The sequence below is a fragment of the Camelina sativa genome, chromosome 1 (genome assembly GCF_030686135.1).
Source record: "Camelina sativa cultivar CO46 ecotype springtype chromosome 1, ASM3068613v1".
In the NCBI taxonomy this organism is placed as follows: Eukaryota; Viridiplantae; Streptophyta; class Magnoliopsida; order Brassicales; family Brassicaceae; genus Camelina; species Camelina sativa.
The window spans coordinates 4,925,481-4,948,916 of record NC_141880.1 but is presented as its reverse complement, the minus strand read 5'-3'; the positions used below and the strand labels follow the sequence as shown (position 1 = coordinate 4,948,916).

General features: G+C 35.9%; 6 protein-coding genes and 1 pseudogene across 9 annotated transcripts; 4 read left to right on the top strand and 3 right to left on the bottom strand.

The window, feature by feature from the left end:
* Window positions 1-26: 26 nt before the first annotated feature.
* Window positions 27-2,546, top strand: PGK1 (phosphoglycerate kinase 1). Its single transcript, XM_010501169.3, has 6 exons — window positions 27-559; window positions 653-730; window positions 810-1,070; window positions 1,186-1,503; window positions 1,923-2,081; window positions 2,163-2,546. Exons 1-6 carry the CDS (start codon window positions 140-142, stop codon window positions 2,370-2,372), a joined length of 1,446 nt encoding a protein of 481 aa, XP_010499471.1. The 5' UTR covers window positions 27-139; the 3' UTR covers window positions 2,373-2,546.
* LOC104776996 (uncharacterized) lies at window positions 2,161-3,926 on the bottom strand (annotated as a pseudogene). Its single transcript, XR_015588313.1, has one exon. The product of XR_015588313.1 is annotated as an uncharacterized LOC104776996 (transcript).
* A 431-nt stretch (window positions 3,927-4,357) lies between these two features.
* On the top strand, window positions 4,358-6,806 carry MEF22 (mitochondrial editing factor 22). Its single transcript, XM_010501147.2, has 2 exons — window positions 4,358-4,494; window positions 4,593-6,806. The coding sequence occupies exons 1-2, from the start codon at window positions 4,452-4,454 to the stop codon at window positions 6,635-6,637; spliced, it is 2,088 nt and encodes a 695-aa protein (XP_010499449.1). The 5' UTR covers window positions 4,358-4,451; the 3' UTR covers window positions 6,638-6,806.
* LOC104776975 (defective in cullin neddylation protein) lies at window positions 6,690-9,103 on the bottom strand. Its single transcript, XM_010501158.3, has 11 exons — window positions 8,843-9,103; window positions 8,575-8,636; window positions 8,243-8,382; window positions 8,090-8,148; window positions 7,974-7,997; window positions 7,698-7,780; window positions 7,534-7,598; window positions 7,371-7,420; window positions 7,178-7,279; window positions 7,035-7,094; window positions 6,690-6,932 (listed from the first exon to the last, which is right to left on the bottom strand). Exons 1-11 carry the CDS (start codon window positions 8,843-8,845, stop codon window positions 6,828-6,830), a joined length of 753 nt encoding a protein of 250 aa, XP_010499460.1. The 5' UTR covers window positions 8,846-9,103; the 3' UTR covers window positions 6,690-6,827.
* A 3,524-nt stretch (window positions 9,104-12,627) lies between these two features.
* On the top strand, window positions 12,628-14,154 carry LOC104776954 (zinc transporter 1). Its single transcript, XM_010501137.3, has 2 exons — window positions 12,628-13,544; window positions 13,734-14,154. Exons 1-2 carry the CDS (start codon window positions 12,783-12,785, stop codon window positions 14,043-14,045), a joined length of 1,074 nt encoding a protein of 357 aa, XP_010499439.2. The 5' UTR covers window positions 12,628-12,782; the 3' UTR covers window positions 14,046-14,154.
* Window positions 14,155-14,262: 108 nt separating this feature from the next.
* Window positions 14,263-16,855, bottom strand: LOC104776943 (ALA-interacting subunit 1). The gene is made up of 8 exons (XM_010501128.3): window positions 16,288-16,855; window positions 16,007-16,065; window positions 15,814-15,888; window positions 15,613-15,726; window positions 15,440-15,510; window positions 14,957-15,254; window positions 14,574-14,863; window positions 14,263-14,477 (listed from the first exon to the last, which is right to left on the bottom strand). Exons 1-8 carry the CDS (start codon window positions 16,376-16,378, stop codon window positions 14,423-14,425), a joined length of 1,053 nt encoding a protein of 350 aa, XP_010499430.1. The 5' UTR covers window positions 16,379-16,855; the 3' UTR covers window positions 14,263-14,422.
* Window positions 16,856-18,093: 1,238 nt separating this feature from the next.
* Window positions 18,094-20,047, top strand: LOC104776930 (myb family transcription factor PHL12-like). 3 transcript variants are annotated; one of them, XM_010501119.3, is made up of 5 exons: window positions 18,094-18,850; window positions 18,946-19,022; window positions 19,146-19,221; window positions 19,322-19,394; window positions 19,492-20,047. In XM_010501119.3, exons 1-5 carry the CDS (start codon window positions 18,709-18,711, stop codon window positions 19,817-19,819), a joined length of 696 nt encoding a protein of 231 aa, XP_010499421.2. In that variant the 5' UTR covers window positions 18,094-18,708; the 3' UTR covers window positions 19,820-20,047. The 3 variants fall into 3 exon arrangements, with proteins under 3 accessions (XP_010499421.2, XP_010499411.2, XP_087353896.1); XM_010501109.2 differs by having other exon boundaries at window positions 18,356-18,850; window positions 18,943-19,022; XM_087497770.1 differs by having other exon boundaries at window positions 18,565-18,850; window positions 18,943-19,022; window positions 19,484-19,546.
* The last annotated feature ends 3,389 nt before the right edge of the window (window positions 20,048-23,436 follow it).

Genomic DNA, 23,436 nt, shown 5'->3' with positions numbered 1-23,436 from the left:
AGAACCTCTCATCAGTGATAAGACAAAAAAAAATTCCAATCTCTCTCTCTCTAAAAACCCAATAGCCAAGAGAACATTGTGAGTCACTCTCTCCCTCTGTTTCTCATCTCTTCATCTTTGTTATCTCCTCTTGATCCACATGGCTTCAGCCGCCGCAAGCCCCGCATTTTCACTCCTTAAGTCCACCAGCGGCGTTGCTTCCTCCGCCGCAACTCGTGCACGCGCCTCCCTTTTGCCGATCCCCTCCACCTCTGTTTCCGCGCGTCCTCTTGGCTTCTCCGCCACTCTCGATGCCCGTCGTTTCTCTCTCCACGTTGCTTCCAAGGTTGAATCAGTTCGCGGGAAAGGGAGCAGAGGAGTGGTTTCTATGGCGAAGAAGAGCGTCGGAGATCTGACCTCAGCTGATTTGAAGGGGAAGAAGGTTTTCGTGAGAGCTGATCTCAATGTACCTCTCGATGATAACCAGACCATCACCGATGATACCAGAATCCGTGCAGCTATTCCAACGATCAAGTATTTGATTGAGAATGGTGCTAAAGTCATCCTCTCCACTCATCTGGTAATATATTCCCACACACACACTCTCTACATTTGAATGCTCCATCCCCTGAACTAAATTTGAACACTTTATTGGTTTTGATCTTTCTTTCAGGGAAGACCAAAGGGAGTCACACCAAAGTTCAGTTTGGCTCCTCTTGTGCCTAGACTCTCTGAGCTTCTTGGTATTCAGGTAAAGTTCGTGTTTTGTTCTCGCTGATGAATCATGTTCCTTGGCTTGAGAGAGCTTTTTTTGACTTAGAATTTTGTAGGTCACGAAAGCTGATGATTGTATCGGTCCGGAAGTGGAAAGCTTGGTGTCTGCTCTTCCTGAAGGTGGAGTTTTGCTTCTTGAGAACGTCAGGTTTTACAAGGAGGAAGAGAAGAACGATCCTGAGTTTGCCAAGAAACTTGCTGCATTAGCTGACCTCTATGTCAATGATGCTTTCGGAACTGCTCACAGAGCTCATGCTTCTACCGAAGGAGTCACTAAGTTCTTGAAGCCTTCGGTTGCTGGTTTCCTTCTACAAAAGGTGATTTATTGATAGAAGAGATTCTACTTCCCTTTGATTACCAATTCAGCATCAAAGCATCGTTGCTACAAATGATACCATGAACTTATTTGTTTACTTCTTTCTCTAACTACAGGAGCTAGACTACCTTGTAGGCGCTGTTTCATCCCCAAAGAGACCATTTGCAGCCATAGTGGGTGGATCCAAGGTCTCATCCAAAATTGGAGTTATTGAATCGCTTCTGGAGAAGTGTGATATCCTTCTTCTTGGTGGTGGAATGATCTTTACATTCTACAAGGCACAAGGTCTTTCAGTTGGTTCGTCCCTTGTTGAAGAAGACAAACTTGAATTGGCTACAGAACTCCTTGCCAAAGCTAAGGCCAAAGGAGTGTCTCTTTTGTTGCCCACAGATGTTGTGGTTGCTGACAAATTTGCTCCTGATGCCAACAGCAAGGTCTGTCTCTCTCATCTCGCCATTGCTTAAAGCTTGGCAGTTTACTAGTTTATATTCTTGGGTGATGATAGTGGAAATAAAAATGGGAACTGGGGTTTTGTAAGACTTTTCTGTGCTGAGATTCTTGGACAAACCCTTTTGACTGGTCTACATCATCTAAAAGAAAAAGAGAGAAGTTTTGCTCCTTTTAAAGCTGAGTTTTAACCTCTTATGTGAACCATATGCTAGCTATACTTGTGCCTTGTAAAAGAAATATGGGGAGCCATTAAGTTGTGCTCCTGTTTAAGCTCTATGTAAACTCGTTTGGTTTGTTCTTGCTTGATGATCTAAAAGAGAGATGTGAGAAGTAGAATTGTTAAATATTTGATTTTTCTAAAGCTTTGTGTTCTGAGCAAAGAATGTGATGTGGATTTCTGTAGATCGTGCCTGCATCAGGAATTGAAGACGGATGGATGGGATTGGACATCGGTCCAGACTCTATCAAAACTTTCAACGAAGCTCTGGACACAACACAAACAGTCATTTGGAATGGACCTATGGGAGTTTTCGAGATGGAAAAGTTTGCAGCTGGAACAGAGGTAAGAAAGTGATTCCTCGTATAGAATAAACATATGGTAGATGAATATAAGATTTTAAGTTGTGGATTATGGTTGTTGCAGGCGGTAGCAAATAAACTAGCAGAGCTAAGTGGAAAGGGAGTGACAACGATAATAGGAGGAGGAGACTCAGTGGCTGCAGTGGAGAAAGTGGGAGTAGCAGGAGTCATGAGTCACATCTCCACTGGTGGTGGCGCCAGCTTGGAGCTGTTGGAAGGCAAAGTACTTCCCGGTGTTGTCGCCCTTGATGAAGCGATCCCAGTCACCGTTTAGAAACTCTTACCATTGATGAGGCAAACACTGTATACTTTACAGAGTTTCTTTCGCTGTAAATCTACATATTCAACGCTTGTCTGTTTAATTTTTATCAGAGACATAGACTCGTTCCCCTTTTATGAGGCAAACTCTTACCAGACACTAATAATCGAAAGGCAAGTACTTGCTAAAGAAGCTTAGGTTTTTGGATGTCTTCTTGAAACCATCGGACCTTTTAGTGTAGGTTGGGTAGTAGGGAGATGGAGAACCATAGTAGTAATCGCTTAACGTATACTCTTTCTCCTTCATATTCTCCAGCTCTGCTTTGAGATCACTGTTGAGAAGATGCCCACAATAAGCTTTATTGTCTACAAACGCAGTGTACACCTTCCAGAACATTTCTTGTCCCTCTCCTTTTCCATATCAAACTCTTCCATCAAGTTCCGAAGAATCAACGGTCCCTTCTTCCTAAAGAAACCTTTTACGAAATCTTGAAACCCAGCGAGCGGCCGTTCGAGCATATCTAGCATCTGGTGACATGACTTGTTGGTGTTCATCAACACAATGTCTTGAATGTGGAGAAACACATCTAAGATGTTGTAGCGGAGCTTTACACCCAATGACCTTTGGGATTCAAAATTGCTCAAAGGAAGGCCATACGGATGGTAATAGAAACAAGGTGCTCCATATGGATACTCGGTAGGGAACAGGATGTCGAAGAAGTACAAACTGTGATAATGATGACAATCAGTCACGGTTACAGCAACCCTCATCAGCTCTTTTCTTTCTTGATAAGTTCTCACGAAGAAGCTGACTCCTTTCTTCTCCTTCAAGGCTAATCCTCTCTCAAGAATCCACCACTCTCTCTCCACGGCACCGGTCTAGCAAACGCAGCAGCAAGAAGGGTAACAGCAACGGTACTTGTAGAAGTGATGGTCTCGCGGAGCGTCTCCATCAACAGCTTCCAACTTTCTGAATCTTTTGAAGTTCAGATCCACTTTGTCTCCCAACTCCATGATCTCTTTCTCGAAGATATCAATCACGAAGTAACTGTTCTTCCCAAAACGAACGACGTCACCCACCTTTTCTTCTTCTGATCCCGGTTTAGACTCACGTACACGTTTTAGGGATTCAACTTTTTCCTCCTCTGTAGTAGAAGGAATTGCCCAAACTTTCTCCGCACGTCTCATGAACTTATGCCCAGATCTTGACCTTAACTTGTCTGAATGCAGCACTCTAGGTTTACCCGGTGCTGGATCATCGTCAGAGTCATCAATACCTGCTCGATCACCATCATCATGATCAGAGTCACAGCTGATACCTTGTTCGTGTGGCTCTTGGGAGAGATTAGTAATACCAGCTCGATCACCATCATCATGATCAGAGTCACTGCCTTGTTCGTATGGCTCTCCGAAGAGATTAGTAATAAAAAAACTCATGATTTTGCTTTCTCTATCTAACTTAAGTTCTTTAAGCCTCTCCTAAATATATTTATAGTGGAGAGAGCTAAAATAAACAAATTGTCATATAGGATCAGGAAAAAAAAGAGTAAAACCCTAAGAATTAAAGGATAACATTGGGATCTTATTTATGTAGATCCTGAACAAAATTGTCAAATTGTCATATATGATTTTTTGAGCCTTATTTTTAGCGTGTTTCTCTAATTGATAACTTTATTAACAAAACTTGTTATGATTTACTTTCCTTAATATCATTATTTAGCTATACATTAAAAATATTCTTTCAATTTTAATTGATTTTATTTCAATTTGGTTTTCTTCTCCCCATTATTAGTACTCATTTAGTTATTATTTTTTTTCCCTCAATAATTAATTTATATAACTTCAATTGGATTTCCATTTTAAATTGGTATTATTTATCTTCCGAATATATCTTTTTTAACTGAATACAAAAAAAAAAAAAAAAAAAGGAGAATAGGCCCAAGCCCAACAACAAAAAGTTCACAAAAATTCCATAAATAAAATAAATTTTCAGAAAAATATAAATAGAATTCAAAATCGATATGAAAAAATGTAAACTCTGAAGGAGACAAAGACAAAATAACCAAACGAAGAATGAAAAAGAAATGAGGCAGCAATGTCGGCGGAAGCATCTCTTCTTGCTTCTCCTTTACTCTACAGTAAGAAGAAGAACTCTAAATTTGCTGTTTTCGATCCCCAAAAACAAAACTCTCATATGATGTGAAACTCTGTTCTTGTTTTTTTTTTTTGGTTGCAGCCAATTCAGGAATCCACTCTGATTCTTTCTACGCGTCGCTTATAGATAGCTCCACTCGTAAATCTCAGCTGAGACAAATCCACGCACATTTACTAGTACTTGGTTTGCAGTTCAGTGGTTTCTTGATCACCAAACTCATTCAAGCAAGCTCTTCTTTTGGAGACGTTACTTTCGCACGCCAGGTGTTCGACGGTTTACCTCACCCTCAAATATACCCCTGGAATGCTATCATCAGGGGTTATTCCAGAAACAATTACTTCCAAGATGCACTTCTCATGTATTCCAAGATGCAGCTCGCTCGTGTTTCTCCTGATTCTTTCACTTTCCCTCATCTTCTTAAAGCTTGCGGCGGTTTGTCTCACCTTCCCGTGGGTCGGCTTGTTCACGCTCAGGTGTTTAGGCTTGGATTTGAGGATGATGTGTTTGTTCAGAACGGTCTTATTGCCTTGTACGCAAAATGTAGGCGTTTAGGGTCCGCGAGAACTGTGTTTAAAGGGGTGCCATTGACTGAGAGAACGATTGTATCATGGACGGCTATTGTTTCAGCTTATGCTCAAAACGGTGAGCCTGTGGAAGCTCTTGAGATTTTTAGTCAGATGAGGAAGGTGGGTGTGAAGCCAGACTGGGTATCTCTCGTTAGTGTTCTCAATGCTTTCACTTGCTTACAGGATTTGGAGCAAGGGAGATCTGTTCATGCTTCTGTTGTGAAGATGGGTCTTGAAACAGAGCCTGACTTGCTCATCTCTCTCAACACCATGTATGCAAAATGCGGACAAGTCGCAACTGCTAAAGTTCTGTTTGATAAGATGAAGTCACCCAACCTTATTTTGTGGAACGCAATGATCTCTGGCTACGCTAAGAACGGTTATGCCAAGGATGCTATTGATATGTTTCATGAGATGATTGAGAAAGATGTCAGACCCGACACCATCTCTATAACATCTGCCGTTTCAGCTTGCGCTCAAGTTGGTTCTCTTGAGCAGGCTCGCTGGATGGACGAATATGTAGGCAGGACAGACTACAGGGATGACGTTTTCATTAGCAGCGCCCTAATTGATATGTTTGCTAAATGTGGTAGTGTAGAGTGTGCAAGATCGGTTTTTGACCGAACTCTTGACAGGGATGTTGTGGTGTGGAGTGCTATGATTGTTGGGTATGGATTGCACGGGCGGGCAAGAGAAGCAATCAGTCTGTACCGTATAATGGAACGTGATGGAGTGCATCCCAATGACATCACTTTTCTGGGGCTCCTCATGGCCTGTAACCACTCAGGCTTGGTAAGAGAAGGCTGGTGGTTCTTCAACAGGATGACAGATCACAAAATAAATCCACAACAGCAACACTATGCATGCGTAATTGATCTTCTCGGGCGGGCTGGTCATATGGATCAAGCTTATGAAGTGATCAAATGTATGCCAGTCCAGCCCGGTGTAACAGTTTGGGGAGCCCTCCTAAGCGCGTGCAAGAAGCATCGCCATGTGGAACTGGGAGAATACGCAGCTCAACAGCTTTTTGCTATAGATCCATCCAACACAGGCCACTACGTGCAGCTCTCAAATCTATATGCTGCAGCTCGTTTGTGGGAGCGTGTTGCAGAGGTGCGGGTGAGAATGAAGGAGAAAGGATTGAGCAAAGACGTTGGATGCAGCTGGGTTGAAGTAAGGGGAAGGTTGGAGGCTTTCCGAGTGGGTGATAAGTCACATCCGAGATACAAAGAGATAGAGAGACAAGTAGAGTGGATAGAGAGCAGACTAAAGGAAGGTGGATTTGTGGCATACAAGGATGCTTCATTGCACGATCTCAACGATGAAGAAGCTGAAGAGACTCTGTGCAACCACAGTGAGAGGATAGCGATCGCATATGGACTCATAAGTACACCCCAAGGGACAACACTGCGGATCACAAAGAATCTAAGAGCGTGTGTGAACTGCCACGCTGCAACAAAGCTTATCTCAAAGCTTGTAGGCAGAGAGATTGTCGTGAGAGACACAAATAGGTTCCATCATTTTAAGAATGGAGTTTGTTCGTGCAATGATTATTGGTAAACAACAGATAGAGGAGCAATTTTGGTTTCATTATACTAAGACAAGTCATAAAAGTTGAAAAGCTGACTTATTTAATAATCAATTTCAAGATTCTGACCAGAAACACAATAGAAATCTGTAAAGTCTATTAAAATAATGAGACGAAAGGAACATTGTAAGATAGAACAAATTACTTCTCCCAGTTGGCTGGTCACTTCTCAACGACATTCTTGTCATACAGGTACTCAACGAATTCATCAATGAGGTAAGGCCATGCTCCTTCTGCATCATAATTCGACAGCACAGGGTCGACCATCTGCATTCACAAAAATATTGTCTCAATCCATATATCAACGCTACTCCATCATAGTTGCAATAATGTAAACTCATTGACAGCTGTATCTAGTTTTTCTCTTACCCTTGAAAATTCCAGGAGCTGCGCCCATGTGTCCTTAGATATGGCCTTGTTATGACGATCCTGATTTTTGGAAACAAAATTGTATCAGAAGCAACAAATAAGATAGAAGATGCCTTGATGATATATTATACTCGAGTGTTTACCTGCAAGAAATCACACCAGTGAGTTACCAACGGCCACTCTCTTTCTGCAAATAGCAACTGCCACATCCCGATCGCCGTATCTAGAGCAAGAGATTTTTGCCCCTGAAACATTTTACCATTAAAATATTTGTCACTAGCCTCTGAAAAAAAACAACATATCCTAGAGGCAAATACCTCATATCAAGGTTTTTACCTTCTCTTTCGCCCACCCAAACGCAAAGTTGTATATATCATGGAACTTTTCTGAACAAGATAAATGCACAAGAAGAACATTACACAAATGTCAGCTAACGTAGGACTTTCCATCAATCAAATTGTGAACCAGATAAAGAATGGCCACTCATTTTTCTACTTACGTTCATCTTTTAGCTCAGAACGCATAAATGGCAGCTTTTCGCGCAACTTCCCAACTGAATCTACACTGCCATCAGAAAATTGAGTCTTAGTACTCCACATAAAAAGACCCCTCATCAGGTAAAAATGTTACAAAATCGAAAAGCATCAAGGCTAGTTAACTCACCCTAACGCCTGTAATCCAGTGATAAATTCTTGCTTAGAAAATTCACACGCTGTGGCAGCATTCATATGCCACGAAAGAACCAACTGAAATTGGAATAAGTAAATATCCAGAAGATGAACACGAAAACCCAGAGCAACCAGTGAGAAACCAATGAGTTAAAACTCTACTTTCAATCTGTTCCTCTATAACTCATACTGGGTGGCATCCTTAAGGCAAAAGTAAAAAAACCAGATACACGCAAGCTAGTTATAGGAAAATGTTTCAGGATAAACATACCGTGACTATGTCTTGTGGTTCCACCTGGAGATTGAATTCAAGACAGTTTTAATTAACACTGTGTAAGATAAACCACATCATTCTTAAGCATATATTCAAGAAGACAAATATAATACCTCAAGATCATTACACAGATTCGAGATACCCTCTGCTAGAATCATATCAGAATATTGGTCTGCAAAATGCAACACAACATTGTTAATGCAAAAGGAACACAAATGATATCAAACAGTGGCTTTGATCAACTCAGAGAGCAACAAGTAGCTTGCCTTTATATCTATTGTAGAGCTCCTCCAAGCGTCTTACATCAGAAGAATTGGTTCTTGGGTGAGGCTGGCTGTAAAACACATCAAAGGCTGCTTCAAGGTGCCAATCAGTGGCTTTGAGAGCCTGAAGAGCACTCTTCTCACTGCCCAAATACAATTTAACAGGTCAAACCAAAACACAATTTGAGATAATAATATAGACAAACCCAACAAATGTTACAAATACGTTTGCTATCAAACTACAGATACAGTTCCTTGTATTGGCCTTATGTAACAACAAATCTACAGTAAAACTAGCGATGATAAGCTTAGCTCATGGGGATAGATCCAGTTACCTAGCTCCTGTGATATCCACGAACTGCTGAAGTTTGTCACGGTTGTTTCGATTCAACTTATGCTGAAGAAACAAAAAGTAATCATACACGATTATATACTCACAAAAGATGCCAATCATCACTGAAATCGCAAAATTAAGGGAGCCTTGTTCGTTTCTACTAGACTTTGAAATGAAACTCCAAACACACAAAAACAAAACAAAAAAAAAGCACAGACGCCATTAGAGGATTCGTAAACCCAAAAGTGGATGAAGGAGAAAGCGCGTACCATTGTGAAGAAGAATCAAGAACACAAAATACAAAACCCTAACAAGGTAATTGAAGGGAAAGATGTTGTTAGCTCTCTTTATCTCTCCCAAATTCGCCGTCGTCGCCGAAGCAAAGAGGTGTGAGAGGAGAGGGGGAGTGACTCAGGAAGACTCGAGAGTCTCTCACGATTGCTTCTTCTGCTTTCCTCTCTCTCTCTCTCTCTCTCTCGCTCAATGCAAATGTTTTATTTCTTTTTTCTTTTTTTCTTTTTTTTTACTTTTCTTTCTTATAAATAAATGTTCAATTATGCAATGACTCGGTTCACTAAACCGGTACATCGTAAAAATATCTCAGTACACAAAAACGGGACCGGAAGACATATTTCTGTAAGTAAACCACCCGGTATGTGTTCGAATAACTTTTGCTAGTTTAATAGATGAGGATATAAATGTTTTGTATAGCTTATAAATAGTCCTGATGTTATATAGCTTATATATCCATCAATATAATTCAGTTGACCAAAAAAAAAGCGTATATATAATCCTGATGTTGTAGAATATATTAAACAGAGAGTTTCGATTTGTGACAAATAATGTTGTATTGATTTTTTTAACGATAAAGAAAAACTGAAAGTATGTTTTGGCTATCGGTTCTAGCTATAGTCATGTACCATTAACCGAGTGAATCATGTACAAAAGTTACCACTCAAAATAAGAAAGTGAATGTCTTAAAAATATTAAAAATTAATTAGGGAAATATATCTGGCAAAATACAAAGTTTGGAGATATGAGATCACCAATTAGGCAGTGTTTTTAAAGTTAAAAAGTAAATTATGATTTAGGTATTTTTTATTGATATCACAAAGATTATGAAATCTAATGAAGATTATGGGCTATAATTATAAAGTTGGTGTATTGAAGTGTTTTTTCTTTTTTTTTTGGTGTATTGAAGTTATTAGGGTAATGTTGGGCTTAATTCATTGTGGATAGTTATTGTGGATAATTATAATTTAATTTTTATGGTTGTGTGTATATATAAATTACGGGAAAATCATTATATTGGTGTTAATTACTAAGCAAATGAAATGTGCAATCGTCAAAAATATTATATATACATCACTCCATCGACATTTTCTTCGTTTCCATCTTATTATTTACATGGAATGTAAAATATTAGTGATAAAATTCTGATAGGAAATGAGAAAGAAAACAAAAAGAGTGAATGCGTTCATGTTAAATTCGAATAGGCAATGCACATGTAGATGTTTGTGAACGATTGATTGATGCTCGACATTTTTTTTTTCATATATAAATATCAGTTATATTTAAATATGTTTTCTTTTCGTACGTGAACAATGCTTTTTACATGTTTAAACTTAGCACAACTACCAAACTAACGCAAACCATTTTGGTAGATATCCTAATGAAGTATTAGATTAAAAGATCAAATCTATATTATTATTTTCGGAGTATTTTTCAGAATAAGGTTTGAAGTTGGACAATATTTACATCATATGTCATTGTAATTAAAATATTTAATAAAAAAAATTAAAAAAAAATTAGGAAAATCGAGTATGGAAATATATATTTCCCTAAATATCTGAGCAACATCAATTTCTATTTTCCTTTTTAATCACAAATTTTAAAAAAATTTAATGAAAAAAGAAACTATAGTATTTTACCTTATTCAATTTCGATTTTCCATCATTGGTTTGGCATTATACATATTTTCCATTATACATAAATTGTTTAATATTTTCTATGTTAAAATGGATAGAGTAATTGATGTCAAAATGGGTAGAAAAAAATATAAAAATAAACTAATAATGTATGATTTTATTATACTATATATATATATATTGTTTTAACCTCCACAAAATGATATAAGTTTTTTTTACTAAAAAACATGTGTCATTTATAGAGTTATGATGTCAAATACAAATATATATATATATATATATCCTGTTGCACAATTTAAATAGTGAACACATCAAATTTAGTCATATGAGTAATATCAATAATATTATTTGTGTAAATATCAATAACAATACTAAAAAAGCAACAATAATTTATGAAAAATTTTATTTATTCACGGGTCCAAACCTAAACTAAAAATAATCATAAGAATGTGATAGAAATTAGGTTAATATTAGTAGACTTATATATTTTTGCGGGTTGGTTTAAAAACACAAACAAAATATTTTAAAACTTAATTTTATATGAAAGAAGTTAAAAACCAACACTAACTCGCTCCATCATACTCAGATACAAAACTAACTATTTTTTTAATAACTATTTTTTTTTATCTACGGGTCCAAACCTAGACTAAAAATAATCATAAGCATGTGATGGGAATTAGGTTAATATTAGTACACTTATATATTTTTGCGGGTTGGTCTAAAAACACAAACAAAATATTTTAAAACTTAATTTTATATGAAAGAAGTTAAAAACCAACACTAACCCGCTCCATCATACTCATAGACAAAACTAAATAATTTCAAATTGGTGAATAAAATTTAAATAATTTTATACTAACTACAAAGTATTATACATAAATATTTACTTTCACAACAACTAATTTTGATTGATTAAATTCCAAAATAAAAGAATTTTGATTAATTAAATTTCAAATGAAAATAATAATTTTTAAATAGATAAAGAAAATAAAATTACAAATATCTCAATATTATTGTTAAAAAGTTTAAAACATATATTTGATCCAACATAATGTTTTTTTAGTAAGTTATATAAAATATACAAAAATACATAATGCGGCGGTGTATCGCGGGTTAAAATCTAGTTTAAGGGTATAAAAGTTACACAAAAATCTAGTTAAGCGTCGTGATCAAACATTGATGTTTTGGGATCAGTTCTGTGCGATTTCTCTTCTTATAAAACCCAATAATTGTTTCCTCAAACGTCTATATCTGAATTATAGTTCAGAGTTTTTAAGACTTGAAACCAAGAGAAACAAAAGGCCAAAAATCATTGGGTTCAGGTAACCATCACACTCAAGTAGAGATGGTGAAATCTGAATTCGAAACACGTGGCTTGATTGGCCTAGCATTACCCACCCATTCCCACCTTGAGAGGAAGATGAGACCATCGTAAATTTCTTGAACCCAAAAAGTAAACTAAAGAAATCAAATTAAAATCACTCACCTCACGGTTCACAGGTTCACAGACTAACATGACGACATTCTGTCTTCACATTTTACTTTCTTGTTAAAAAAATGTCTTCCACATTTTCAATTCATATTTAGTCATCTATTTTTCGCTTTTGATAAAGTGAAAAAGCTAGAGATCATGTACTACTAAACTTGACAACTAATAGTTACAAGGATTATATAATTCACAGCTAATCTCTTTTCTACTTTATCATAATCGTCAAAATGGTTCCATTCAATGCCTACTTAAAAAGAAAACAGTACGCTCCATGTTGTTCCTTAAATATACATACTTTGAATTGTTCATCGTCCTAGTTTAATTAGTGCATATCTCAAGAGAATGTATAAATAGATATAAGTAATGATTAGAAGAGATCGAAAGGGCGTCTTGTTTGAGCCATCCATACACTACAATCTAAGATGCTTGAAGAATTTCTTATAGTAACCAATGAATTCTAAAGCCGACCTTTTCCATAAATGTTCCTTCCTGTTTGTATCTAGACTAGACTTTGTTTAAATGACTTAGTGTTATACAATAAGAGTAATAAGAGAATTTCAAATTCTTTTGTGCGCGACAAACAAAGAAATGTGTATAGTGGTAAACTCTACGTATATAGTGGTCAACTCTACGTAATATATAGATTCTGCTATTAACATATATGGACCACTCGCTTATTAAAAGTTAAGGTTCTCTCTCGCTTTCTCTCTATAAAAAGCTTTCGTTTCTTCACCATAACTCTTCACACTTTACTCTCTTACAAAATAATAGCAAAAAATATCTAAAAACCCCATGTCTGAATGCGGCTGTTCTTCAGCAACTATGTTGAGAGTTTGTGTAGTATTGATATTAATATGTTTACATATGTGTTGTGCCTCGAGTGATTGTACAAGTCACGATGATCGTGACGCTGTATCTAAAGATGAAGCAGAGAAAGCGACGAAGTTGAAGCTTGGTTCGATCGCTTTGCTTCTTGTGGCGGGAGGACTCGGCGTCAGTCTACCGTTGATCGGGAAAAAGATTCCTGCGTTACAGCCGGAAAACGATATCTTCTTTATGGTGAAAGCTTTTGCTGCTGGGGTGATCCTATGCACAGGTTTCGTCCATATACTACCAGACGCGTTCGAGAGATTGAGCTCACCTTATCTTGCGGACACGACAGCTGGCAAGTTCCCATTCGCGGGTTTCGTAGCGATGCTGTCGGCGATGGGGACTCTGATGATCGATACTTTTGCCACGGGGTATTACAAGAGGCAACATTTTAGCAATAACAGCGGGAGCAAGCAAGTGAACGTAGTAGTAGACGAAGAAGAGCATGCGGGTCATGTTCACGTGCACACGCACGCGAGTCACGGACACGCGCATGGCTCGACTGAGATGATCAGGAGACGCATAGTGTCACAAGTGCTTGAGATTGGCATAGTTGTACATTCGGTTATAATAGGGATATCACTTGGAGCTTCACAGAGCATAGACACCATAAAGCCACTCATGGCTGCTCTTTCGTTTCATCAGTTCTTTGAAGGTCTTGGCCTCGGTGGCTGCATCTCCCTTGTAAGTCTCTTCCACGAATCTTTACTTCCTATTAGCCAGACGTGTGGTTTAGTTTAGACATATTTTTAGTGTCACAGGTAACTTACATTAGTCTAGGCGAACCATGTCACAACAATCATCTTTTTTTCATGTTTAAAAATAAATTGATTGATAATAGCATACTGATGTTGTGTGTGTATGTATGTATAGGCGGAGTTGAAATCGAAATCAACGGTGATAATGGCAACATTTTTCTCGGTGACAGCACCAGTTGGGATAGGGATAGGGATGGGGATGTCGAGTGGTTTAGGATACAGGAAAGAGAGCAAAGAGGCAATAATGGTGGAAGGAATGTTGAACGCTGCATCTGCTGGGATTCTCATTTACATGTCACTCGTTGATCTTCTTGCTCCTGATTTTATGAATCCAAGATTGCAATCCAATCTCTGGCTTCACTTGGCCGCTTACCTCTCTCTCGTCCTCGGCGCTGCTTCCATGTCCCTCCTCGCCATCTGGGCCTGATTACTGAACTGTAGCTAACAAACAAAACAAACCAAATGCCGCTCTTTTTTGTCGAATCTGTAATGGTGTTTCTAATCTCGGAATCAAATACTATTCTATTTGAACGCAATGAGTGCTCTTGATTGATACAAACATATAGTTTAAAAGGCAGAGAGAGTCCAGCTAATAATCCATTTCGAGGGAGTTGCTTTTTCCGAAGAGAAAAAGGTAATGAGCATGATAGGAAGCATCAATCATTCTATGTAATGAGCATCTTTTAACTATAACATCTTACATACATTTCACATCAATAATAAGAAAATCATCACTTGCAGTTTTGAATCAGATTACAACCACGGAAAGTAGATTTACAAACGTTGATGATGCAGAGTCTTTGTTTACCGACCTCCAGGAATTCTGTTCCACGACAAGTAGGTAGGATCACCAAGCCGCCTGTACAAACCCAACACCACACCAAATCAAAATCTACCTACACTTTGCTTTTATCTTTGAATAATACGTTTAAAAGGCCAAGGATAAGATACAAACCTGGGTTTCACAAGATACATGACGGTAAATGCAAGAGCCAAGACGAAACATATCCCCCCAACTGTGAGGTAAGCAATGCCGAGGAAGTCGTTCTTTCCACCAAGCCAACTTGTTGTGGACAGGACAAGCTTCTTCTTCCCACTGAAACTGTATGTGTTGTAGTTGTTCTGCAGATTCACTTCTATGGTATCACCCTTATGCAAATCACTCTCTATCTTCCCGTATAATTTTCTAAATGTTGGCAAAGCTGCAGTCCTCATCCACACAATCAGATCCTCTTGCTCACTCAACTGAAAGATATAAGAGAGAAAGGGAGACCAAGTCAAGTGTTTTGCAAAGGATATGACCCTGTCTAAGACTGTACCATGTTATTAAAGGCTTACTGGTATATTTGGATTTAGTTTGGCACCACCGGTGATATTACCCTTCTGGAAGTTCTTTGGAAATACATTTTTCCCAAACTTGTGTTCCTTGTCACTCTTCCATGCGATTCCTTTCTTGTTAACAGCTAAAGGCTGGTTCTTTCTTGATAGAGTGTATGTGTCATTAAATAAACTCCAAGCAATTAGACCACATGGTACAATCGGCTGCCCACCAAAATCATCCTCAGGCTTGCATGCGTCTATTTGATTCTCATCTTTCACACTTCTCAATTGCGAATCACTTCGGCTTTTCACATACCTGCAACATCAAAGATGACAACGACAGAACAATTTAAAGGAATTCGTAAGTCAAACTTAAGAATTTCTTTCCATGCACCCTGGCTACTTTGTGATATCAATGTAGCCGTTCACTCTAGTTCTAGCACTGAAACCCCCATACAAATACAAAATATTACAAGAAAGATAGAAGTTCTCAACACATACCTGCGGTGATTCTGGTAAAAGTTCTCAAGCTGGTAATATACGTAGATAGGCTGCTTCATTTCCTTAGGCACCTAAACAAAATACCAAGAATACGAAAAGAGCCAGTAAACAAAAACACTCAATGACTAATCAAATCTCCAAAGAACGAAACACTGGCATAGGGAAAAACTAACAGTTAGTGTCCGAGTACAAGATTTATTTGCAGCTCCTTGAATGTATGCAACCTTGTTAGCCCTATCAGACGGAGGTATGCATTCAGTATCATACCGATCAACAATCTCAACAACCTACATCACAAGAGTTGAAACATGTGAGATAAAGAACCCATATTAGTGAAGGCCTCAGCACAGCAGTATTGGATCATCATCACTTACATCTTGAGAAGCAAAAAGATAAATAACTCCGAGTGGAATGAAGATGACACTAATGATCAAAAATGTCGAAATCACCTGCAGAACAAAAAGATAAATTCAATTGAGCGTTTCAAAGCAAAATAAACACTGTAGACTGAAAAAAAAACATGAGTATAAAGAGATTACAAGTAATAAAATCAAGAAGCTAACTTACCCAACCAGGCGTAAGAATAGGCTTGCAAGCTGGAAGCTCCTGCTGTGTAAATTTTGAATCTGCAAAATCAAATCATAATCACCCTTTTAGCTATAGAGCATACTCGATTCCTAAGCTAAAACTTCTAAATTAAAAAATCAAGTCTTTTCAATGAGAAAGTAAGAACCCTAATAATATAGTCAACCTACTAGAGTCAAATCTAATAAAGACATAGCGAGAATATTGAATCGAATCGAAGAGTTAAACAAGAATCGTGACGATGAGGGAAAGAAGAGATATACACTTGGGTCGTTTCGAATTTCTCCGGGCGGCGGAAGATTCTGCCGATCCGGCAGCAGCGGCGGCGCTAGAAGATGGTGTATTAGAAGACATCTCTCTGTGTAGAGGAAGAAGAGAATAGTGAATGGGAGAGAATGAAAAAGAGAAAAAAAAAAAGTAGAAGGAGGCTAGAAGAAGAAGAAGAAGAAGAAGAAGGAATGGTCGTCGTAGTCGTCAATGGCGGCTGGTAAGACCCATTTCCTCCGATCTAGAAGGAGAAGAGAAGAAGAAGAAGACGAGAGAAAACCCCAAAATTGAAGTTTCGTAGGATGGATCGTGGCAGTTGCCCATTTTTGTTCTCTTCTGCTTTGTTTTTTTTTTAAAAGATATTTTAGTAGAAATGTGATAAAAATACAACTGAATATTACCAAATTAATGCATGGCCAATTATATATGATTTTTGGTATGGACTTATTATATATGATCACAGCATGAATATGGCCAATTGCTTAATTTTTACCAAAAGAAAAAAAAATACCTAATCTGCTCAATTGCTTAATTTTTTTAATGAATTGATGATGTAGGTGGACTGTTTAGAATGGTCAAGAAAATTGAAAAAATATAGAGTTATTTGGGGAAATGATACGTTTTTGAAACAAAATTAGCAAATCAATACATTCACTATTTACAATTAGAAAAACAACGTTGACCACTATTCACATGTTCATATTGTCTTTTTTGTCATTCAAGACCTTACTTAATTACATCTTATGCCATTACTCTTCTTCTCTTTTATTTTCTTGATTTTTCAAATAATTATTAATATATTTCTTTTTTTAGAAAACTTTTTAGATACGTAAAAATATATATATTTTTTCTTTACAATTTGATATAAATTTTGTTTAATAATTTTTTAATATATTATATTATCCGTACACTATTTTAAGTATACAAGTGTCTATACATCTTATTAAGTGTACATATATCTGTACACATAATTAAATGTACATATATCTGTACACATAATTAAATGTACATATATCTGTACACATAATTAAATGTACACATTAAACAAATTACATCAGTATACTAGATAATGTGTACAGATATCTGTACACTCAATAATGTGTCTACACTCGATAAAGTGTACGGATACAAAATTTGTAAAAAATATTTAACATTATCAAAAAAATCATCAAACAATATGCAAAACAAATTGTAAAAAACATAGATTTTTCTATATCTGAAAAGTTTTTGAAAACCAATTTTAATTAGCTATTATTTTTGTTTTTATATTATATAGAATATAATAAACAAATGAAAAAAAACCCACATAACCACTCTCTTCCTTCCATCTCTCTCGTCTTTCTTCTCCATAACTCTCGATGCCCTGATATTCTCTCAATCACTATATCTCACACACTTTGCTATCTCTTGCTACATCTATCTTACACTTTCTTCTTTTTTCAAATTCAAAAATATACTAAAATGCTAACAAATCCAAAAATATATGCACATGTCAGGTTAGTTTGACCACATCATAAAGATACTCAAACTAGTTGGGCCTTTAATATATAAATTGGGCTTTAACTGTGTTGAAAAGGGCCTCGACGTATTGATCTTTAGCTGGATCAAATACAAGTTGCGTATTATTGTTATTGGTTTGGTTTGGTCCGATACTCAACGGACTTGGTTGAGTTTGAGAGCATGAGTTAACTGAGTTGTGTCATATATGATATATGAGTGGTGTGTGTGATTTGAAGGGGAATATATTCATCTCTGTGTAGAGGAATATAAGAAGAAGAATCCATAAACTAAAAAAAGGAGACAAGAGGCTGCTTGAAAATTAAGCTAACAAAACAATTACTTTCCTTCCTCTTTTTTTTTTCTTTTACATACATATAACTTAATTGATGAGCTAAAAGTTAAACATCAGCTTTGTTCCACTTGTCTTCTTTATTCAAAGTTACAAAGCACACGAATCTTTTCATCTAGATTAATTAAACAAATTTTAACTAAAACGAATAAGATGCCTTTGTTCCTTGGTTATTCCCATGCATGTGCATATTTTTAAATGCAAAAAAAAAAAGCAATTTCATATCGTATGTAATTGTAGTGTGTAAGGCCACACGCGTCAATACATCGGAAATAGAAGGAGTTTAGACATGTAAATTTGGATTTGTTTTCGTATTTTAGACATGTGTGGATGCAAAAAAAGCTTGCATGGGTTACAACTTCAAAGCCTAAACCCCTACTGCGTTTTATAGATATGTCTCCCTTTTTATATTATATTAAAATTTATTTATGTCAATGTCACTCCATAATTTATACTTATAATATGGCAGACGTCGTGTGCTTCCTTTTTCATCTTTCATAAATACTAATATTCTCTTGTTGAATAAGCATCATCGATCGGCATTAATTCAGTTTTATTCCTTAGTTAAATGATGCAGTCGAGGGAGGAGATGAGAGATGATTCATCATCAGGTCTCGTCCTCACCACTGACCCTAAGCCTCGCCTTCGCTGGACGGCAGAGCTTCATGAACGCTTCGTTGACGCCGTCACCCACCTTGGAGGCCCTGATAGTACGTTTTCATCATCATCATCATCATCATTTGTATCTCTATATGTATAAACTCTAGCTAGAGCTATGTTAATTGTGATATATATATATCAGTAGAGGCCACACCAAAGACGATAATGAGAGTGATGGGTGTGAAGGGTCTTACGCTTTATCATCTCAAGAGCCATCTCCAGGTCTCTACCCTCATGTTCTTCTTCCTCAGTTTCCTCTTCATTCATTTTTTCTTCTTCTTAGTTAGTTTCCTATCTATTCGTGGGGTTTAGGATTTTAAAAAATGTGTGTATTTTTAACTACAGAAATTCAGACTTGGGAAGCAGCCTCACAAGGAGCATAATCAAAATCACTCCATTAATATTAGGGATACTAATAGAGGTCCGTCATAATTTATCACCCTTTTATTTAATTTATATATGTGCACCGAGAATAATGATACCATATTGGTTAAAAATTTGTGATTGAGTTATGCATGCAGCTTCCATGTTGGATCTTCGAAGAAATGCTGTATTTACGACTAGTCCACTGATCATTGGTCGCAATATGAACGAGTATGTGCTTTGAATTCCAAATCCTAATTATATTCGAATATATGTGTACTCAAAATCTAATGATAGACAAATGGTAATTATATGGATGGTGATGAAGGATGCAAATGGAAGTGCAAAGAAGGATAGAGGAAGAAGTAGAATTAGAGAGACAAGTGAATCAAAGGATAGAAGCACAGGGGAAATACATGGAGAGCATGTTGGAGAAAGCATGTGAAACCCAAGAAGCAAGCCTCACCAAAGACTACTCTACTCTTTTCTTCGACCGCACCAATATTTCGGCCCTCCCGATCCCATGGTTCGAGGATCATTTTCCTTCCTCTTCCTCCATGGACTCTACGTTGATGCTCCCTGACATCAATTCCAGCTTCACCCTGCAAGATTCTCGGAGTTCCATAACTAAGGGCCGTACGGTTTGTCTCGGTTAGAGAGTACATATATAGATCTAGCTAAGCTATTTGACTCTTTCTACTCTAGTTTCTGATGCGCACTTGGTGTATAACTGCGCAAATTTACTCGTAATAACTTCTGCCAAACATGAAGTCTTCCCTATTCGCTTGATATAAAAATGTGCTGATAACATATGGTGAAGTAGGCTGCCTCATGATGCCTATATGTTTTATTATGTGTTCAATTGCAAAATGCTTTAAAGATTATGGGGCGAGTGGTAAGTAAAATTTAAAGGTTTTACACTTTTAATTTACCGTATCGACTTCAAAACATTTTTAGTCCTAAATACGATCCTAATTCTCCAAAAACCTAATTCTTCTTATTTGTTTTTGTTCTTTCGATGGTTTTGTTGTTCTAAAGCTCATGATATTTGATTTTCTGTTTTTTTAAAGTCACATTATTTACATGCAAAACTTCTAAGGTCAAAATTTTTGTAAGAAAGTCTACATGCACAATTATAACCGATCAAATCGTATGTCTTTCTACTAGTCACTTTTCTAGCCATCATCACCATCCGACGATACTTGGCCTGTTAACCACTCCAGTCATAATCTATACTAGATTTGAACCCGTGGTACACCGCAGGCATATAATTTCTATTATAATTTATATTTTATGTTGTATCTATATATTAAATATTGAATGTTTTGTAAATTGAGGAATAACTAAATTTTCTAGTTGTTGTATGGCTAAATATTTATATTATTTTTTTACCCGCAATACACGTCATGACAATTTGTTTGTTATATTTAGTTTGTTTTGTTTAGTGTTTGAGTTTCTATTTTGATTTTTAATTATTATAACAAAAAATAAGGGATCTAAATACATAATCAATAATTATACGCTGTGACTAAGTCATATTTTTCCTAATGATTTAATTATTTTATACAATCTTAGTTAAATCAATTTGATTTTATGTCAAATATTCTAAATAGTAGTGTTGATAAATAATTAATTGAGGATTTAACCCGTGTTAACACAAATTTAATAATTATTATTAATTTCAACATGTTCTCTTTATAACTCATCTACTATATAACCACATTATATAATATTTTAGAAATTTTTTAATTTTACATATTCATAATGATTAATTTTTTTATTAAGTTTATATATGTTAATTATAATATTTAAATAATTTTCAATCGAAGTTTTTATTACGTTAAGAATCAAAGCTCACAGATTTTGAAAAACAAAATGGGAATCAAATTGTTTTTTTCTTTGTTTACGAAGAAGGATTCAGATATAGAATATCTTCAAAACACAACATAATGTATGGTTAAATATATGATAACTTCTATTTCCATATTGATTGCTGTTATTTTTTTAATTGAAATAAAATGTAAAATATTTAGGAAACAAAATCTGGAGTAATGTTAGTTTTGGAAATTTTTTAGAGGTTAATGTTGTAAATAACTTTTTAAATAAACAAACTTAAAAAAGCATAACACAAAATGTATTTCAAAAATGTTAATATAGATATCTCTTAAATCATAATTTCCTTACAATAAAATATCACTGCAAAAAAATAATACTTGCCATTACATGGTTTTGTGAAAAGTTTGTCAGTTAACTTTCCAATTGCCCACATTCCGATAAATTCTTGCTAGTGTCCAATAATTGAAATTTCAAATTTGGGCCAAAAGCGTAAAACTAGAAAGTCTATTCTTATATTTTGAAGTGGTGAGATTGTCGGATTGTCCTACGATTAAAGATCAGTATATTGGAGGCTTCATACTTAACTTAAAGATAAGATTGGAGTCTGTCGGTTGATGAGTCAATGCAAGTCTTTTGGGTCTCAAAAATGGATGTGTGTTTTTAAAAAGACTTTGTAAGGACCGGTACATAACTTAAAATAAGATTGGACGATGGAGTAATTGTGTTGTTTGTTTTCTCTCACACTTCACCAGCTTTCAGAAATCCAGATTTTTGTTATTATTCGTTCTTCTCACCTTTTTTCTAACAATAAAAAAGTTCAATGTAAATATCTAAAAGAATTTTTGTATATCTCCTTGTTAAGCTGATTTGTTTTTTTTTTTTGACGACAGCTGATTTGTTTTTTTAATATAAATAAATATTCTCTGCAACTCAAATTCAATAAATCATGTTACCAATCAGAGTCATAATTAAAAAAAATTACCAGCTGACAAAATATAAACTCCCCATAAGCGTTATCAAATTGTTTAAAAAAAAAAAAAAATCCACTCTGTATAGTGTATTGTAATGTTTGCCACGTTGATGAATGTAAATTCAACTAAACATTTGGTCGTAAATAAAATAAAAAATATTGAAACAAGAAACATAACACCCAGAAAAGAGCTTCTTTGCTACTACTTCTACAATTGCTAAATCACATACGTGTCTTGGACAATAACTCATGAATCATGATTACCCAATTATTATAAGATTTAGAAAATGAATTGTGCGCATCATTCTGACTTCATGATGTCAAATTAATACCAGAATGGCCCAACTATTGCCTCTTTTTTCTATAATTTTAGATTTTTATAGATAATATATAAAGATTACCTAGTGGTCTATTCCATCAGTTTACCCATGGTTAGGGTTTATCAATAAAGCAAATATTTTATAATAAGGAAAAAGGACTGAAAGAGAGGACTACGTTATATTAATGGAAAACCAAAACAAGTGTCTAGTTAAAATATTTGTAGCTTCATCTAGACAAAGATTTTTTACATTATACGGTAATTAACAGCGACGGCTTTATATTATTTATGTTAATTAACCGCTTTCTCCCCACCCATTGATTAGTTTATTCTTACGTTTAACTTGACGGGTTCAAATAAACGTTGCGTCGTAGAACTATATCTACACTAAGCTTGACGCGTACGTGGCTTACTTAAGCAGAAAATGTTATTCGGAAGGTTTATGGAATGATTCAAGTTTCTAGTTGTTGAGATTAGGTCGGAATTTTTATGCATTCGTGATCCCTACTTTACCTCTAATTTTAACTAATGTGTTAGTAAATGAAACGTATGTACGGGGTAGTAATATTATTTGTGATTCCCATAATATCCAAACTCACTTGCAAAGATATAGTCTCCCCTCATGACGATCAAATTAACTAACCGGTTGGGACTAGTTATCTTATGTTTTTGTTCATATTGGTTTCCACGATACAACCTCCTCGAATCCTATAAAGGGTTGGGTTCGCCCTGGACTGAGATCCGAGTACTCCGATTTGCTATATATGTTGCAATCATATAGATATAAATTTTAAAGGAAAATACTTGATTTGTCCATAGTCTCCGAATATTATAGCTTGCGTTTAGACTAGAGTCATATGTAATATATAAATGAAAAAAAAAAATTACGCTATGTCGAAGTTTACATGGTAAAAGAGTGGGATAAAACTTAATCAAAATATAAAATAAAAGTAATTACGATCATCTAGTTGACGACTCTAGTACTGCATTTTAACCATACACATGTTATATAGGTTAATGAAGTGAAGGGGCAACGCTCGTATAAGTGATCCTTTATTTTGTTATATAGCATTTATGCGTATTTATATATTGTTTACAAAGAAGCGTGAAAGGTCTGAAACCCAACGAGTCATTCATCTAAAATAACG

What these genes read in the sequence shown, in the direction of transcription:
- PGK1 (XM_010501169.3), top strand. Translation starts at nt 140, where the DNA reads ATGGCTTCAGCCGCCGCAAGCCCCGCATTTTCACTCCTTAAGTCCACC. An exon ending in CTGAGCTTCTTGGTATTCAG is followed by an intron (nt 731 to 809) that starts GTAAAGTTCGTG and finishes AGAATTTTGTAG; the next exon opens with GTCACGAAAGCTGATGATTG. An exon ending in CTGGTTTCCTTCTACAAAAG is followed by an intron (nt 1,071 to 1,185) that starts GTGATTTATTGA and finishes CTCTAACTACAG; the next exon opens with GAGCTAGACTACCTTGTAGG.
- MEF22 (XM_010501147.2), top strand. Translation starts at nt 4,452, where the DNA reads ATGTCGGCGGAAGCATCTCTTCTTGCTTCTCCTTTACTCTACA. An exon ending in TGCTTCTCCTTTACTCTACA is followed by an intron (nt 4,495 to 4,592) that starts GTAAGAAGAAGA and finishes TTTTGGTTGCAG; the next exon opens with CCAATTCAGGAATCCACTCT.
- LOC104776975 (XM_010501158.3), bottom strand. An exon ending in GCTCTACAATAGATATAAAG is followed by an intron (nt 8,149 to 8,242) that starts GCAAGCTACTTG and finishes TGCATTTTGCAG; the next exon opens with ACCAATATTCTGATATGATT. An exon ending in AACCACAAGACATAGTCACG is followed by an intron (nt 7,781 to 7,973) that starts GTATGTTTATCC and finishes TTCCAATTTCAG; the next exon opens with TTGGTTCTTTCGTGGCATAT.
- LOC104776954 (XM_010501137.3), top strand. Translation starts at nt 12,783, where the DNA reads ATGTCTGAATGCGGCTGTTCTTCAGCAACTATGTTGAGAGTTTGTGTA. An exon ending in TCGGTGGCTGCATCTCCCTT is followed by an intron (nt 13,545 to 13,733) that starts GTAAGTCTCTTC and finishes ATGTATGTATAG; the next exon opens with GCGGAGTTGAAATCGAAATC.
- LOC104776943 (XM_010501128.3), bottom strand. Translation starts at nt 16,378, where the DNA reads ATGTCTTCTAATACACCATCTTCTAGCGCCGCCGCTGCTGCCGGATCG. An exon ending in AAATTCGAAACGACCCAAGT is followed by an intron (nt 16,066 to 16,287) that starts GTATATCTCTTC and finishes TTGATTTTGCAG; the next exon opens with ATTCAAAATTTACACAGCAG. An exon ending in CTATTCTTACGCCTGGTTGG is followed by an intron (nt 15,889 to 16,006) that starts GTAAGTTAGCTT and finishes TTTGTTCTGCAG; the next exon opens with GTGATTTCGACATTTTTGAT.
- LOC104776930 (XM_010501109.2), top strand. Translation starts at nt 18,709, where the DNA reads ATGATGCAGTCGAGGGAGGAGATGAGAGATGATTCATCATCAGGTCTC. An exon ending in ATCTCAAGAGCCATCTCCAG is followed by an intron (nt 19,023 to 19,145) that starts GTCTCTACCCTC and finishes TTTTAACTACAG; the next exon opens with AAATTCAGACTTGGGAAGCA. An exon ending in TATTAGGGATACTAATAGAG is followed by an intron (nt 19,222 to 19,321) that starts GTCCGTCATAAT and finishes TTATGCATGCAG; the next exon opens with CTTCCATGTTGGATCTTCGA.